A 17,439-nucleotide genomic window follows, 5' to 3' on the forward strand; every position below is an offset into this window, starting at 1 on the left:
CTTCTTCGATATTAATTATACAATTTGCCTGAATGTAAATTTTTTAAGATTACACAAATTCCCATTCAATATGAAATTTACAGGGTACAATTTCAAGAGGCATAAGCGTGACCAATTTTCATAGTAAGCTACAATACGAAATATATTCACACAGGTGGCCACACGTCTCCTAAATTTTATTAATACTGTTATTTCATATACTATACATCGTTACCTATTGAATTCCTAATATAAAGTATAGCAGCCGTTCCACCTTCACGCTTAAAACATTGTGATTTCATAGACAACCGCAATATACACGATTATGAGGTAATACATTTTCATAATCTGTTATCAGGAAAAATAGACTAGTCGTTTAGGCAAAAACAACAAATTAACTATGGGGCGTATGCACCCGTTTCGGCACTTAACACGATGCTACGAGTGTCTAAACGGTATCTTCCTATGGATGACGTAGAAAGCGCAAAAGGATACGTAACCAGATTTTGTTTGTCATGGTCATACTCGCATGTTATGGCAAATAAAATTATCATAGAGACACCAATATCTCTAGCAGCCAATTACTCAATCGCTCGAACGTCGTATGTGTACGCCCTTGGTTATAGAAAATAGTTTTACATATTTATAAAATTGAGCACTCGTGCGAATTTCGTCACATAAAAGTAAAACTAGCATTGACATACCTTGATGCAGCTGAAGGACCATTTCTATCAAAACAAAGGACCTGGGTTCAAGAAATGTGAAATTAACACGACTTCTCATATCAAATTGTTCTAATTGATGAAATTTGTTATATGTTTTCGCAAACCAAAGTAACAGTACAGAAAATGTATTCTTAAGGAGAACACGTTTTTTAGAACGTCTGTCTTAGATAATTCGCAATTATTTCAACAGAAACACTGGTTTATATATTTATAACACTGGTTCCCTTATAGCTTCGTAGTGATGCTAATACACAATTAAAACTTAAAATCAACTTAATAAATTAATAATGATGTAGTTAATAAATAAAGCATTACGATATAAACGCAAGTTATATTATATGAACACATCCTAGCTAGATATTGCTACTTGAATCTAACCAATAGAAACGTTACAAAACCATATTTACAATATATGTATATACTACTGATAGATTCCACAAACTAAACTGTATAGTTATACATATACAACGTTTTTATAATTTTATTACTTGAGGGTACTTTTAGATGACGTATGTAACGATAGTGATGGGACAAGTTGGGTAAGTATTATATTCAGTTTACCTTATGTTTTGATTACCATATAATTTTCTATATTGCATTTACACATGCATACGTCATCAGAAGTACAAAGAAATGAAACTACCCACATGTTAGTATATTTATAAAACGCTTAACAAAAATATAGGTACCTAGCTAAATCTCCATTGCCAACCTAACGTTAATAAAATAGAAGATTACAAAACAATCGTTAACACTGTACATAAGACTAGTCGTTGTGTGCTCCCGATTTTAAAATTATAATTATAAAACCACGCAAAAATAAGTCATAAGTAGGATAGCACAAGATACAGTATTATATTGACAATTTTAACATTGGTTATTCTGATAAAGTACTTTGTATAGCTATACGAACCGAGAGGCACACATTTATCTATGTAAAGCTATATGTACATACCTCAGCGAGGCACTTTGTAAACAGTTTTTAGATAGGTATCTAATGTTCAACTACCACAAAGGTTATATTATTTTCAACAATTTGAAGTACGTTTGTGATAAAATTATTATACAGTCATAATTCTCTGATTAATATTCTAACTGCAGTTACAGACAAAATGAAATGTTTTAATTTACTAAGATGTGGAATAACAGATGAAAAAAGTTTGGTATATAGGAAAGGGTCGGATTGGTGATGTTTATCTAGTTATACCCACTTTTATCACTGAGTGTACCTATCCCTTTTACATCATTATAGTTAAAATTGTTAGCAAGGTCCCCCAGGGAAATATTCGATTTAAATCTCCGAAAACTGTTTTTCTCAACACCGTAAATCTAAAAAGTCAATTTCACAGTTTAAATAGTAATTTTATTGTTACAACTGGAAGATACTATTTTCGCCATTTTGTAAAACACTACATTTGTCCTTGTTACTCGTAATGGAAGTGAGTAAATAAGGTATATATCACAAAATGGCGGCAGTTCCGGTCCTCGTTTGTCATGTTCTAAACTCTACAAAAATAGAGACGTTATTTTGAAAAAAATCGACGTACTTAAAAACTGTGATATTGTCTATAAATATATTAGTTAATGGAACTAATATTTGGCATCAGAATATGACAATGTCTTTTCTGTAAACATGGTGTTCTTTAATGAGAATTATTGCTATTATAACCTATTACATTATTAATGTCCTACAAACTTTTTATCTGTCACGTTTGAATTTTTTTCAAGGCACGGTTCCAGCGGCAATCGAGTTAAACTCGCAACTATTTCCCCTTTGTTTATTAAAGAACACCACATTACAGCTACCTATTATTTCTTTAAATATCGTATTAAATATCGGAGTACATGTTAAGTACATTATTCTACTACATTAGAGCACTTTGTATTTATTTATGAAGCACAATATCGCTATAACTGTGTTAAATATAATAGTTAATATACATAATGGAAACTTTATTGTATCAACAGACGTTTTTTGTGTTTTTAAATTTGGCAACACTGATTTTAGCGGAAACGAATGTATTAAGAACTATAGTATCGTTTTTGTACTTTTATTTAATAGATTAAATGTCTACCTATGAAACAACGTACAAGTGATAACGGGATTATATTTATAGCGATGATTATTACTATTACAAATAAATGTTTTAAGTTATTCAGTATTGCCACTTTTAAAATATTTTAGTGCAACCACAGATTATATAACGATGACCATTGAAACCAGCGTTAACTCTAGAGATTCCATACCTAAACTTAATTACCGTGGACTTCTAAAAAATACAATACAATTTTGTACCAAAATAATAATAATAAAATAAATGTAAATTTAAAAAATAAATAAACTTAGAATTCTATGACTAAGCCTTCACTAACCAATCGCAACCTCGCTGGTTTCTGCCCAATACTTGTTTGAACTAGTTCAAACTGGTTCTATCTAGCTTTTCTAAGTTCGTTACCTTCTTAGCAGAAATTAAACAAAACCCTACTCCGTTGAGAGTATACAAAACCAAATAAAAAAAAACAATAAAAGTATAGAAATACTAAAAATCTAATGACTAAATAGAACAGCAATGAGATAGAGTAGGAATCAATTGAATTTCTGCCAAGACCTATACAAATTCATAGGAAAAATTCTCATATTACCATACCAGTCAATCTCTTATTACTTAACAACCTAATGGATCTACTAATAACCTGCTGCAAAATCCCGGCCCGAAATTTCCAATAAAATGTAACCAGCGAAGAATTGGTGGACCGTTGACACTATGTAAGAAGTTATTTTATCATTTCACTGCACTTTAGTTCTTCATATGTGTTGTTTCTATTCATTATTCTGATTTGCTGTCAATATTTCCCATTCCTAAATCCTGACTGTCTAATATCACGTCATAGTGTCCGATTGGCTGTCATTTATTACCATTGCACGTGCTGGCTCGTGATTAGGTCCAGGTGAGTGGTGATTGGTTGAACCGGTCCGGGTGCGGGTATGCGGGGATGCTTAATTGAGCGTGTGGTGTCAGGAGGCGGATTGGTCGTGGTGCACGCCGCCACCGCGCGCTGGTCGCTCAGTCCCCGTGGCCAGTAAGTTGGCGAACTCCATTTCTAGTATTTGGCGCGCCTGCAGAAGATGAATATTGTATTGGAATGAATTAAATAGTCAATATCGCACATTAAAAATTACAATGACGACAAATAATAGTACTGCAAGTATATCAGAATATGTTGATATCCAATAGTCGGCTTTATTGCTGTGGAGCAATTTCTTTTAGGTAACCTGACGAGAGAATGTTAGGTTAGGTTAGCCGCAAATGTCTTCTTTCAGTAAAGCAATGAAACTTTAGGGCAGCGAAACACAAAACTGAAAACACACCCGAGGTGAAGTGGCTCGATTTATATATATAACAACAAGTAACAAAACATAGTAACATCGTTGGAAGGTGGATATCCAAAGAACGACGACCATACCTGCGTGTTTTGCGTGGGAATCTGCAACGCGAGCGCCATACTGTTGGCGTCAAAGTTGTCGTCGAGCGCGATCAGCGCGCCGTGGACGCCACTCTCCACTAGATTGTTTGCGAACTCCTGCGCGTGCAAATACAAACGATTAGCAGGTCAGTTCACCTCCTGTCTATTGAATTTCCTCAGACAACAACGATGCCGAGAAGGAAGAGCGGGGCGAGAACGAGAGAAGCACCGACCTTGAGGTTGATGGAGACGAGCCAGCGCTGCAACCGCTCGTTGGTCCAGACCAGCACGTCCCGGTTGGCCAGCTCGGCCGCGCGGCGCCGCTCCTCCAGCGCGCGCACCGAGTAGCCCACGCGCTTGAGGCACGCCACGCCGAAGTGCAGCGACGTCCTGCGCACGCGCACACGCCATTCACACCCGCGCTCGCTCTCCCACAGCGCGGGTGCAAATGCAAAGCCAAATTACTGTCGCAATCTCTGCTTGGAAAGTGGCGTTCCGCAGGGTGCGATACTGAGTCCACTTCTTTTTGTTGTTTATAAAAATGATGAAGAAATTCCAACACTTAAACATGTCGGTTATATCAACTGTCTGACCTGTGAAAACTGTCGACCATCTTGAGCTGCGTTCTGAGGTCCCGTTTAGTGAGATGCTCCAGCATTCTCGCGTCCACCAAACACTCCATGAAGGTCGTTCTGTATTGTGGTAAACCTGTGGAAAAAGGTATTGTCTTGAAGTACAAATTCGTAAGAATTTACACGGACAGGGACGAGTGTGTTCAGTAATATATTACAATAATTTTCTGTTACTACTGCTTTTGTATAAGAGTTAAAAATAGAAGCAAACCTAAAGAAGGCAACCAAACATTCCCGATCCATTCATGGTTCATGTCTCCAAACGCCAACGCGGCGCAGGCTGTCCCTCGTGGCGCCGATGGTGACGTCAAAGAGACCATTTCCTGGATCGCTAGGCGTAGCTTCAGCCGGTGGAGAGGGTTGCTGATGCCTGAAATTAATATTAGGATGGTCAGAACTACCAAATCTGTACCGTATCAGCATCTAATTCCGACTGTCCTCATACTTAAAAATAATAAAACTTGTGAAAGAAGTTTTACAAAGTATTTTGTATTGAAAACGGTGCTGATTTTTTTAATAACAGAGAATGAAAACCGTCTACGACATACCGCCCTTCTTCCTTCTCGATGTCGTTATTGGCATTAGGCAATTTTTTGGGAAAAGTACTACCGGTTTAGCGCTTCAAATCTTGGAATCGTAGCTTATATCAATTTCGTTCCAACATAAGAATGGTAATATACGAGGATTGATGGAGAATATTTCCATTTAAAAGACGAGTATACGATCTTAAGCTGTCACGAGTCAATATGTCACATACGGCAGTTAGCGAGAAGAGAGACGAAATTTTAAGACACTGTAAAAGTCACTGACCAATCTCCCTCTGGATCTCCTGGTCCGACAGCGCCGACATGATGGCACCCGACTTGACGTTGGCGCGGCAGGCGGCCACGTACCAGGCGGGCATGCCCACCCACAGCTCCAGCCACGCCACCACCGTGGGCCCGTTCCACAGCGCGAAGGGCGTGCCGGCGCGCATGGCCTCGCCCAGCAGCTCGTGGCGGTAGTCGCGGTCTCTGCACACCAGCACTTCGTGTGGGCTTAGATAGAAAAGTAATGCGGTTTTTTTCAAATTGACTGGTTTCGTTTCAAATACATCTTTATTTCGTAGATAACGAAATTTCACTTAAAATCGTTACATTAATTAAACATTACTACTTATTCGTGGGGCAGATTCTCCTGAGAAGAATAGGAATAGTAATAACTAGGAGATTCTTAGTAAATAGACATTTGTGTACATTTATCATTTACAATATTTATTACACATATCATAGACAGAACCCACACACATGAAAAAGTTAGACGGGTCACTATCATAAATTTTTGTGATCCACACACGTAAAAGGTGCATAATAAACAACCTTTAGTATAAAGTTTTTGTTTCTGGCAGAATGGCCATCACTGAACGCTGTCGCTTACTTGCTCTTGGAGCGCGCGTAGTCGGGCTGCACGGGCGCGGGCGCGTGCGGGTCGTGCGTGGGCGTGGTCTCGTCGCCCGCAAGGGACACCAGACCGAGAGACGACGCCGACGACAGCGACCGTCCCGCTTGGCCCTGTTGTAACTGGAAGTGGTCATTGGAACTTTTCTAACAACTATCTACGAATCATAACCACTATGATCTTACTGAAGCTTTCGATTATGTGAATCATATAATACATGTCCAACATTTTTTTAATATCACATGACGCTCACGCCAATTACCTCCCAGACTAGATAATCCTAACCACTAAGCCCTGGGCCAATTAGTCAATTATTGTGTAAGGAAAAAGATAAATAAACAGGCGTTCCTCAAGGTACGATACTAGGACCATAGCAAAATCATCTTGAATGTTTAGATAAAAAATTTGTAACTTACCGGTAAACCACCCTTCTCTTTCTTGCTAAATAGTCGTCCGAGCGAGCTCTTGATACCTCTCTTCTTCTGCTGATGCATGGAAGCTATTGACACGGCTGAAGCAGCAACTGCCACCCCCCGTGGTAGCCCTGGTGAAGCGCCCCCGCTTCCTGCGCCGCTCCAACTCGGCCCTGATGCTAAACCACCTAGGGATTCTTGACTTGAGCTGGAACATTAACACAACAATTTAGATTATGTACGCACTTGACGTAGTAATACCTGCATTACTATTATTTAAGAGCTATGTACAATTGTTGACTTTACAATAGTCTAGTTAAATTCCACACAATTTTTTTACCTTATCTCTTCTAGTTGAAGGTAAATTTTAACAGTCATTATCACAGACAGTAAAATAAAGTTTACTTAAAAGTATATACAAATGGATAACAGTACCGAAATGAAATTAGCGAAAGGAGTCGTCTAAAAATGGAATTACAAAAGACCCATAGCAAATATTAAACAAGACGAATTATGTTTGTAGTTGACGTAGCATAATTGAAGCATTACGCATAATATGCAAGTGGTAAAACAACAAACTAGTCGCAAGGATAGTTAATGATAATCATTTTAACTAGGGTATGCCGCCAGGGTATGATTCTACAGTGGAAAAGGGCACACAATAAACATTATTACAAAACATACCATTCCATGCGATCTCATCTCTTTAAAGTTTCATGCAAAACAACACTCCAATCCTTAGTAATTCCACTTTATTAAATACAAATGCAAGTTTGTGTTATACATTATACAAAAAACATTGTAGATTCATTCCAAACAAAGTAAATGCTCTTAAACATTTCACATTTAAATAAAGCCCTACGTACAAATGGCACATAATACTTTAATTTTTGTTGTTACTATGTTAGAATTGGCTTTTTTAACATTTAGTAAATATTCAATACGTATTTTTTAAATATTTTATTTAATATCATAACATGGGGTTTTTACTATTAAAATACTCTACTAGTTTGTTATTATTATTGAACTGGACTGAACTTGAGCCAGCGTCTGTTGTCACACCGGGTTCACCACTTTTACCAACCGAGATACAGTCCAGTTTGTAAGAGATCGAAAGAGTATTTATTTAAGTTATAAGTACTATTTATCGACATGATAAATATAAATACTGATATTCAAAATGGTCGGAATAGTGTTCCAAACAAGTAGATAAATATCTATATTATAGATACAAGAAGTGACATAGAGTGGTAAAACCTTAAACATTAACGAAGCTCGGACGGTGGTTTGAAATTCATGAGTTTAAAAGTACCTACAATGTGGTCATTAATAAAAACAAGCTTTTGCTTGATGCTCATAAAAAGTATATTTTGGTGAAGGGTTAGTTATCTACTGCATAATCATTATTACATGACACCATTACAATTACTTTAAAACCCAACTTCAGCTTTCTAAGGGAATAATTTTATTCGATGATGCAGTAAAACGATTTCTGGAAATTGGGTTTTCCAAAAAAGTTATTAATATAAATTTGATGGTATTAACCCCTTCATGTCTCTCCTTGTACCTATGTGTAGACATTGATCTACTCATTTGGAGCACCCTTTTGCGACCACTGGTAATAAGTATTATTGTTCATTGTATTCTAAATGGTAATATTATGATATTGGAAATATTAAATAAACGATTCTTGTATTTTTGTCTACCAGTATTTGTACTGATTTACACAAGTTTTCAATAGATATCAAAAAGCAACAGATGCGTCAAATATAACTTGCAGACGTAATCAAACTAGGATGGTGGAATAAATAATTATCTACTATTGTATATAAGTTGGATTTCATGCACAGTTTATGCGGAACATAATTGAATAAGGTATCTGGACAATTGCACCACACATTCGCTAGGTTCATTTCAACAGAAACAGGTCTAGATTTAGGTTTTAGGATAGATGTGGATGAACACCTGTGAATGGGAATCCTGGCGAGGCTTCCTGACATTATTGAACTCCTGGACAGCGTGTAAGAGAATAATGTTTTATAGTAATTATTAGTGGAGTACATATTATTCATAGACGAAAAACAAATTTTTCAAATTTTTTTGTGTCAATTTGATAGATTAGAAAAAATGTGTTTATTTTTCAAATTGATACATATAGTACACGAAATGTATAAAAATTAGTAGTGTAACTCTGGATATACTGGTAATACGTAATCGATTTCAAAATATTCGTTACACAGACGATTCTTAAACTTAAATTTGTTTTTCACAGGTGGCGGAGGCCATCGGTACACCGCTCTTATCGGGAGTAAAAATTTTTATAATAATAATTTAGTATCGCAACACAAAAGAACAGATTTACATTGTAATCCTTGTGAGAGAGTGTGTACACCTGTATTGCAGCTCCCCAGGCCTTATCCATCTCGGATAAGGCGTAAATAAAAACCGCTAATCGGCTTGTGTATCAGAATTATTTTCTTGATTAAGTTAGCCAAATATATACCATATAGAAATAGAAGAGAATGAGGAATTTGTTAATAATAATAAAAGGGTCGAACTCACGAGTCGTAAGGCGCCGGATAATGCGTCCGAAGCCGGTCGCGTTCCGCGTGGAGCACCCGAGCCGCTCGCTCGAGCCGCAGCGAGCGCGCCGTCAGCGGCGACTCCGCCCCCTCGCCCCCGCTGGGCGGGCCTGACCCGCCCGGGCCGTCTTCGCACAGCTGCAACTGAACATTCACCACAGCTGGAGGTTATTCTACCTCACGTCGTACATACATCGCGCCTTCATGGCAATACGACGAAAATCGAATTGTAAAACTTTTGGGAACCTAACAACATTGATAAAAAACAATATCTCACCAGCCAAATATGACTAAATACTACAAGCCTACCGCTTAACAGAGTCGGTTCCTAAAGTAGTTGCGCGGTACAAGGTATAATTTCAACGAGATTTTTCCGACGATATTCAATAATAAGTTGATTGAAATAAGTGCCAAATGGCTTGTCTATTCATTTCAATTATCAATGAAATAATTTTTCACCTCGTTAGCTCGGAAATGTTTTCTTTCTCATTAGTAATCTGCGCGCAACAGCGTTTTTCCACGTCAGGGTGGAAAATATTTATGACATACACACTTGACGATGAACTGTGATGCACCTAACTTTTTCTTTGATGAAAAAAAGCGTAATAACACGTTCAAATAAGCGACTTGTCGTACATTACTCATTTATGTAATATAAATCCGTTGGTATATTTTACTCTTATTATTGTTCACATTAAATTATGATAAGTTACTTTGTTTATTAAAATTGATTTGTTACAGTTCAACTGTTTTTCTTTCATCTGCTATTTTCTTCTCTATACTGAGGTGAAAAGTTGTGCGTTTCGCTCGGCAGGAAAGTTATTTTGCATCTCGTGGCCTGTACTTTTGTCACTTTCCCAAAAATTTAACATTTTGAATTACGTCAATGTATAGTTGGGAGTGCGACATACTGAGCTTCAATTAGCAGTGTGCGTTTTATAATGCTTAATATCCAGTAGGCGAAAGTCGTGAATCACCTTAATTATAAATTTATGTTTAGGAGTATGTGTCTATATAATAATATAATATAAAACTTTAGTCTAATTCTACAGGATTAATAACATTTAATGTTAAAAGTTTCAGTACATTATGTGGCTTATAAAACTACTATATTAATTATAGGATGTATGGACGCAAACACTATAAATTGTTAGAAAATTGTGAATTTCAATTAGGTATTTACTACAATTACTTATAAATATAACAAACAAACAGATAATCTGTATTTTTGACACGAAAGCATACGCTAATGTAATAATAAAAGCTACACATATAAACTTTGTTTTGCATTTTAATGGTAGTATTCTATTTAGATTATTTATGTTACTCATATAATTTCAATATTTCGGCTTTAAAGCGGAGAAGCTGAAATGGTGACTACAATACGTAAAGCTAAAACGTAATGCTGTTGATAAGTGTGCTGGAACAAGTTGTATACATTCTAGATAGGAGTATGCTAACCAGCATGGACATTAATACGATTACACAAGTATACGTAAATACATATACGTGCTTGTTAGTAATGCAGCACATAATACTTAACATTCAGGCTGCTAGCTTACGTGATACTATAATATACGGGTGGATTTGGTATGCGGGGTGAGAGCGTACAATAATAGATACATAGAATGGTAGCACACAAAATGTGGTGTGGTGTTCAGGGTGGTCGAACACCGACCTGGCTGTTGGGCAGGCTCTCCGGCGCAGGAGGCGCGGCAGCCGCGCGGTAGTGGTGCGCGGGCGACATGGCCGCTGGTGCCTAGTAGCCGTAATTTCATGTATTGTAGGTATATATGTCGCAAGCATAATCGGCAAAATTGTACATCCCACTGCTGGGCTCGAGTCTTTTCTAAAGTGAAGGTTTAAGCCATAGGTTTCCAAACTTTTTGGATAATCGCCCCACTTAGGCTAGATGAAAAAATTTCAACGCGAAGGGCGTTCGAATCATAAAAAATAATTGACAACAAGTCTTTTTTTATATAAATTTAACACAAAAATCACAAGGAAAAAGAATATATATTTGCAGTGTAGTTTATACATTTAGATAATAGTAGCACCCCCTGGTCTGGACCGCATACAATACCCCCAATTGCTTACGAGGCTCCTACCTTAGAATCCACTTCCCATTTTGGGAAACTATAGTTTCAGCCCCAGTTACCTGCTCCAATGTGGGTTGGGGACTTTCTATCTTTTCTAAGAGTCCTTCTTCGATGTGTCGGTTACGATGTTTTCCTTCACTGTTACTGAGCAGTATTGTTTTTGGTTTTTCCACTAGGCTACTACCGCTCTTATTACGTATTGTATAAGGATGATATATTGCTTTTGGACTTTGAAATTGTGGCGCTGTTCTTGATTTTTGTCGTCGATGTTACTAACATATTTTTTTTTTACGATATGAGCGGCCAAATATAACTTGCCAGTCTTTATGCTGTTGATCAGGAAGTGAGTATATGTCAATGGACATAGAGTAGTCGTATCGTTCATATTACACATCAAATGTAATTTAAGGTTGAAACATAGGCCAGTGGAGATGAAAAAATAACGATAATCAACAATTTTGTACAAATTATTACTTATACAATAGGTCGTGGTATTTAGCTGCAAAAGAAGAGTTGTATATAACTTTCAATAATCTCAGTACAGAGTACTAAAAAAACAGACTTCAAATGTTCGTGGAATGACATCTATTTGACAAGTTTTCCGGAATGGATACATTCTTTAGTTAGCCAACCTTAGAGGTGGAATATTTTCTTCAACCAATACTGAGGTACCCTCTTTCCAACAAAAAAAAAAGAATGATCAAAATCGAGTTTTAAGATTTTCGCGATTGTTACACATAAGAAATGAAACTATTTTTCCAGATTTAAATCGCGTATATTTGTTTTTCAAACGTATTGTATTGTATTGTTGTTTTTCAGTTTGATAAAACAAAATACACGCGATTTAAATCCGTTGAAAAATAGTTTCATTTCCTGTTAATAAAATCGGTTCACAAATGAGTTACCGCGTAATATGCATACTCCTTTTTACAGTCGGTTAAAGGCGTGGCAGTTCACCCCACGGACTGACGAAGGCAGCGGAGACTCACCGTGTGGTACTTGTGGTGCGGCGCCATGTGGTGCGCGGCGTGCGCGGGGTGGGCGGGGTGCGCGGGGTGGTGCAGCGAGTGCGGGTGCGGGTGCGGCCGCGACGGCGAGTTGGCGGGCGGCGGCGAGTCCCCGCGCCGCGACACCACGTTCATGTGCTCGTAGCTGCCCACCTGGGGGAACAACGTCTGGCACACTTACTTGACGGGTGCGTGCACCTCTTTTCCTCGCTTCACATAACAATAATACTAGCACACACGCTAGTTCAAAGTATCGCAATACAAAGGTAGCCGCCGACTCCACACTTCCACAGAAGCTGCGTCAGCGCATATGCCCCGCTTTGCCGGAACAGTGTAATTTTTAAGTCTCACACTTTTGTTTCAAACATCGATTCAATCGAAACAACGATTGTCACATCTCTAGTAATTAATTGTGTAATTTTATTTCTTTTAAATTAAAATGACTGTAAAAGTTTTTGGTTTTTTCCGAACCTACTGCTGCAGTTATCTTAATTCGCTCATAGCTCCGCACTAGGGAAACCCTGTATCGCGGGTGCCATGGACGCACACATAGACAATCACAAATTATACGCAAACTCACGAGAGAAATAGATCTAGGCCATACAAATATTTCTCCCGGTCCGGGAATCGAACCCGAGACCTCTGCGCGACAGTCTGGCATAGGGACCGTTCGACCACTGACGCAGTTATGTGGCCTTTGTGAACGCCTTCATTATCTTATGACATTTTTTTTAATAACACCGTTCTAGTTTGTACTTAACCCTAGAGTTATTAATAAATAGACAACATCATATACGTTGCTTCGATCCTAAAGTAACTAAAACACTTTGTGTTATGGAAATTGGAAATACCGTCACTACCATAAGCACCCGGACCCCAGACGATATAGAAAAGTTTTTCTACGTTAATCCGGCCGGGGATCCAACCCGGGACCTTAGAGATCAGGTGTTGGCACCATAAAATCCGGCCTGCTATCCACTAGACTACAGTCATTTAAGATGTTTTTATGGCGGCATATTCGAGGTTAAATTGGACCTAATACGTGCCTTGCGTAACACTCTTTGGTTTTTATCAACTTGGTTCAGCATTTGATTTACACTTGGTTGACAAGCATTCGGAGTTTGAGAATCTGAGCGTCCACCCAAGCATCCTAAGCCGGTTACTTTTGGGCCACTTGTTTGTTGACTATTTCCTTTTACGACTCTCCATAGTAGGCTACATAGTAGGCAAGTCATTAATAAAGATACTTACTCTGGATTCGAGCTCCTCGGCTCTGGCCTCCGTGTTCTGCTTCTCCTCCTGAATGAGCCGGATCTCCGTGTTGATGGCATCGAGTTGCTCCTGCAGCATGAGCGCCAGCGCCGCTGCGTCCGTGTGTCCCCCCTCCACGCCGCCGTCCGACTCGTCGTTCTGAGCGTCGGAGAAGTTAGTATTTTTTTTTTACTCCCTAACACAATCATTCTAGCAAGATATACCGAGGAAGGTGACCTCGAAGCCAAGTTATTCTTCTTATACTGGCGTATAAGGTCGTTTTAATACCACAGTGAAAAGGTGGTTAATAGTGATTATGGAACCCACAAATGGCACGAAGCTTTGGTTTGTTTTAAAAAACAAATATACTTGATGTAAAATTAACGTAACCATCGTGAAAACCTAAGAATTGGAAAAGGCTGTTAAAATGTGAACGCACCTCGGCGTCGCTTGTGTCAAACGCTTGCTGTACATTCGCTAATACATGCGCTGGTTGCAGTTTCTCCCACGAACCGTCCAACTGAAACATTTTAAAATAGATTTATTACAATTTTTAAGTTTGTTGAATGCCACGATGTTTGACCACCATGATATTCAATTATTTTTTGTTAAATTACTCCACTACTTCGTAGTAATTATTAGAACAAAGAAACACCAAGAAAATCTATATAAATCATTAAATCCGGCTGGACTCCAACCAGTATCCTCAGGCAATCCTTGTCAGATACTATGCCAATTAGTAGTAGCTGTAAAGGTACCTTTCTGAGTAAGAAATAACTTTTTCACAGATGGCGCTACGGGAAAAGAGTAGTTAAAAACCAAAATCAAAGACCTGCTACATAGCACATAGAAAACATTCATCGTAAGGTCTGCTGGTTCGTCCCGTGGCTTGCCCGAGGGTACTGGTTCGAATCCAGCTGGATCAAATGAATTTTTCTTAGTGTTTCGTGTTTCTTTGTTTTAATAATTATAAAAAATTATGTTTAAAACAAGTTTTCTAATTGCCTGTGACGACAGTATAATCAAAAATAGTTTTTCGGTCTACGAGATACTCTGGAACATTCCATTCTTAAGTCCATTGACTTACCACCTATTTGCAGGAAGTGCTGTCCTTCATAATTCCTGAAGCTAAGGCAAATGAATACTGCCGACTACAGTGTTTAGCTACAATTTAAGGCTATTAAGGGCTAGAGCTTGAACTTAACAAATACGTAACAAGGTCGGATACATCGTCGATTAACATCAGGTGCGATTGTACGCAAGCAATCGTGTATTTGACTTTTTTTTTATAAATAGCAAGTGACGGGACGAACAAGTCGTGCGCCTGATGGTAAGCGACACGCCTATCCATAACAGTTGCAGTGCCACTTAAGAGCTTTTAATCGTAAAGATCTTAGGGGCACTGCCACTGCGCTCGTCACGTGATCACAAGTCCCATATGATTGTAATTTCACGAGCACCCTTACTCTTCATAAACCGAAACAAAGTAATAGTTAGTTTACTAAAAAGTCGTTGAAAAACCAAATACAAAGACACGACAACAAGCACATAGAAAAATTCGTGAGGCCCGCTGCGTCGGTTCGAATTCGGCCGGATCGAACGATTTTCTTCTACGTGTTCTTCATATTTGTATTAATAATTATAACAAACTAATGGAGTAATTTCACAAAAAATATTTGAATATCAATTCAATAAAAATTTAAAATACAGTGAATAGCGACATCTCTCGCCAGGGCCGGTAGCTGTAAAGGTATCTAACTGGGCGATAAAACTTTCATAGACTTCTCATAGATGGCGCTACGACTAAAAAGTTATATTACTGCTTAGCGGCAGAAATGGTACTAGGTCACATATACATTTACAAAATTGTCGTTACTGGCAGTTAAAAAATGGCTTTTTCCTCAAGAAACGATATATTCAAAGAAATTGAAATCCAAACTCGAGTGCTCGACACAAGTACAATTTATGATACCATCTGTAGACAATGTCTTGAGAAACGTGTACCTATTCCATTTATTCCGGTCTCTTGCTACACTGCCATGATTACCTTGGTCTGGAAGAGTCCGACGGAAGGCGGCGGCGCTGGTGCTCCTGGTGACAATGATCTTGTCAAGGCATCAGTTTGTTGGATGTTAAACGCGATCTCTTGTTGGAGCATCTGCCGTTTCAACTGCAACCAATGGTCACTGTTACGTGGGAACTTCAGACTTGGGCCAACTCAGGTAAATAATTTCAAGTCACAGAATCATTTATTCAATAGGTAAACTACTGCTCGTTCACTACGCTGGCTTCCCTGAGAATGACGAGCAACAAACTCTAGGGATTGCTCTTTACAAATAAACTTAAATGCTATGGAATACAGATTGATTGATGATTCGGAATTCAAAGAGGGAGAGTCATATCCTGATGTGGTGGCCGAGCCGGACATTGGGAGAGTTCCGTCCGGCATTGAACAAATACAGGACCAACGCACAGTTTGGTAGAACAGGTTACGTAGTCGTTCCCAATTTAACCTAGATTATAAAATATTATATAATAGATTATATAATACTATGTCTACTATGTATATATGTTTATGCATAATTTTGATATGGAATTGTTATACATACATGCGTATATACACCCACCGTCCTTACTTTATAAGAATAAAGCAGTGTGTTACCAGCCAGCGTTTGTCTCACTCATTCCCCGTACTCCCATACCTACTACTTTGAATCAAATTTGTGTGGAATCTAGGCCCATGTCGTCTTTCCGTACATCTTTATCTAATACGTAGTCTTCAATTGATCCGGTTGTTGCCGCTATTATAAGCGCAGTAAGGTCGCTATTCAAACAATAATCTGAGACATACGTTGTTGGGTGCACGTCCCATTGCGAAGCATGGTTCAATTCTAAGAAGAGGGTTAAGGCCATAGTCTGCCACGCTGTCAGGAGTTAAAGTTACATACCGTAGGAGGGATTTGAACCATCCAATTTTCAATTTAGAAGCAACCGTTCTCCCACTGAACTACCACCATTAAGTTACGTAAGTTTCAGTAAGTTAGAAGTAAGGACTACACGATTAAAGATCTAAAAGACCACAACAGCGAAAGCAGCACCTAGAGGAGGTTTTATTTCGTAGATCATTGGGTCCACCTCCCAGTGATATGGCATACTGGACGATTTCCTTCTTCATTACCAAAATTTGCCATTTACGAGGTTTAAAAATACAGTGAAACAAAAATATTATACTAAAGGTTATTTATACCTTCTGGATACTTGGATGACAACAATCCGTGGTAGTAACCCTTTTAGCTCTTGCAGGTAGTCTCGACCTAAGTTGTTTAAATTTCATCTTGTAATGACAAATGTATATTTACAAAGAGCAACCCCTAGAGTTTCATGATTCTTCTCAGGGGAATCTGCCTTACAACAACTTGAAATAAAGAGCTTACTGTCCACATTTTAAGCTTCGTTAGTTTCATCTATATTGATAATAAAAACGCAGTGATAACCGCGGTGAAAATTTTCTTTTTACATCAAAATACCTGTTCAGTCTCCATTCTCCACTTGGCCAACTCCTTGAGGATATCCTGCTTCTCCGCTAGCAACTCATCGGCGTACTTCCTCGTCTTGTCCAGCTCTTGAGTCAACGCGTTCTTCTCGTCTAAGGAGTGCATACGTTCCTTTAGATGTACTTGTAACCTGGAAACGGACGCGTGGATTGTTAGGGACATAGTTTGATGAAAATCAAAGTTACGTTTTAGTATGTATCTTACTATTGAAGCCATGGCCCACTAACTCACGAGCAGTGCTAATCTCCATGCTACAGAACATAACTCTGAAAAAGGCCAAAATTCCGTCTATAAC

General features: G+C 38.3%; 1 protein-coding gene across 1 annotated transcript in view; it reads right to left on the bottom strand.

Annotated features, from left to right (window-relative positions):
- Positions 1–3,495: 3,495 nt before the first annotated feature.
- Positions 3,496–17,439, bottom strand: part of LOC113229709 (liprin-alpha-3) — a 313,022-nt gene continuing 299,078 nt past the window's right edge. The window contains exons 9-25 of the mRNA XM_026463393.1: positions 17,118–17,274; positions 15,638–15,760; positions 14,030–14,110; positions 13,591–13,749; positions 12,322–12,492; positions 10,912–10,992; positions 9,214–9,377; positions 8,426–8,661; positions 6,992–7,001; positions 6,655–6,859; positions 6,218–6,360; positions 5,612–5,814; positions 5,013–5,171; positions 4,763–4,877; positions 4,403–4,559; positions 4,170–4,286; positions 3,496–3,822 (exon numbers count right to left, since the gene is read on the bottom strand). Coding sequence (XP_026319178.1) covers positions 3,721–3,822; positions 4,170–4,286; positions 4,403–4,559; positions 4,763–4,877; positions 5,013–5,171; positions 5,612–5,814; positions 6,218–6,360; positions 6,655–6,859; positions 6,992–7,001; positions 8,426–8,661; positions 9,214–9,377; positions 10,912–10,992; positions 12,322–12,492; positions 13,591–13,749; positions 14,030–14,110; positions 15,638–15,760; positions 17,118–17,274 — 2,383 coding nt within the window. The 3' untranslated portion in view covers positions 3,496–3,720. The remainder of the gene's footprint in view (positions 3,823–4,169; positions 4,287–4,402; positions 4,560–4,762; positions 4,878–5,012; positions 5,172–5,611; positions 5,815–6,217; positions 6,361–6,654; positions 6,860–6,991; positions 7,002–8,425; positions 8,662–9,213; positions 9,378–10,911; positions 10,993–12,321; positions 12,493–13,590; positions 13,750–14,029; positions 14,111–15,637; positions 15,761–17,117; positions 17,275–17,439) is intronic.

The sequence above is a fragment of the Hyposmocoma kahamanoa genome, unplaced genomic scaffold (genome assembly GCF_003589595.1).
Source record: "Hyposmocoma kahamanoa isolate Upper Pololo Valley unplaced genomic scaffold, ASM358959v1 62, whole genome shotgun sequence".
Lineage (NCBI taxonomy): Eukaryota > Metazoa > Arthropoda > Insecta > Lepidoptera > Cosmopterigidae > Hyposmocoma > Hyposmocoma kahamanoa.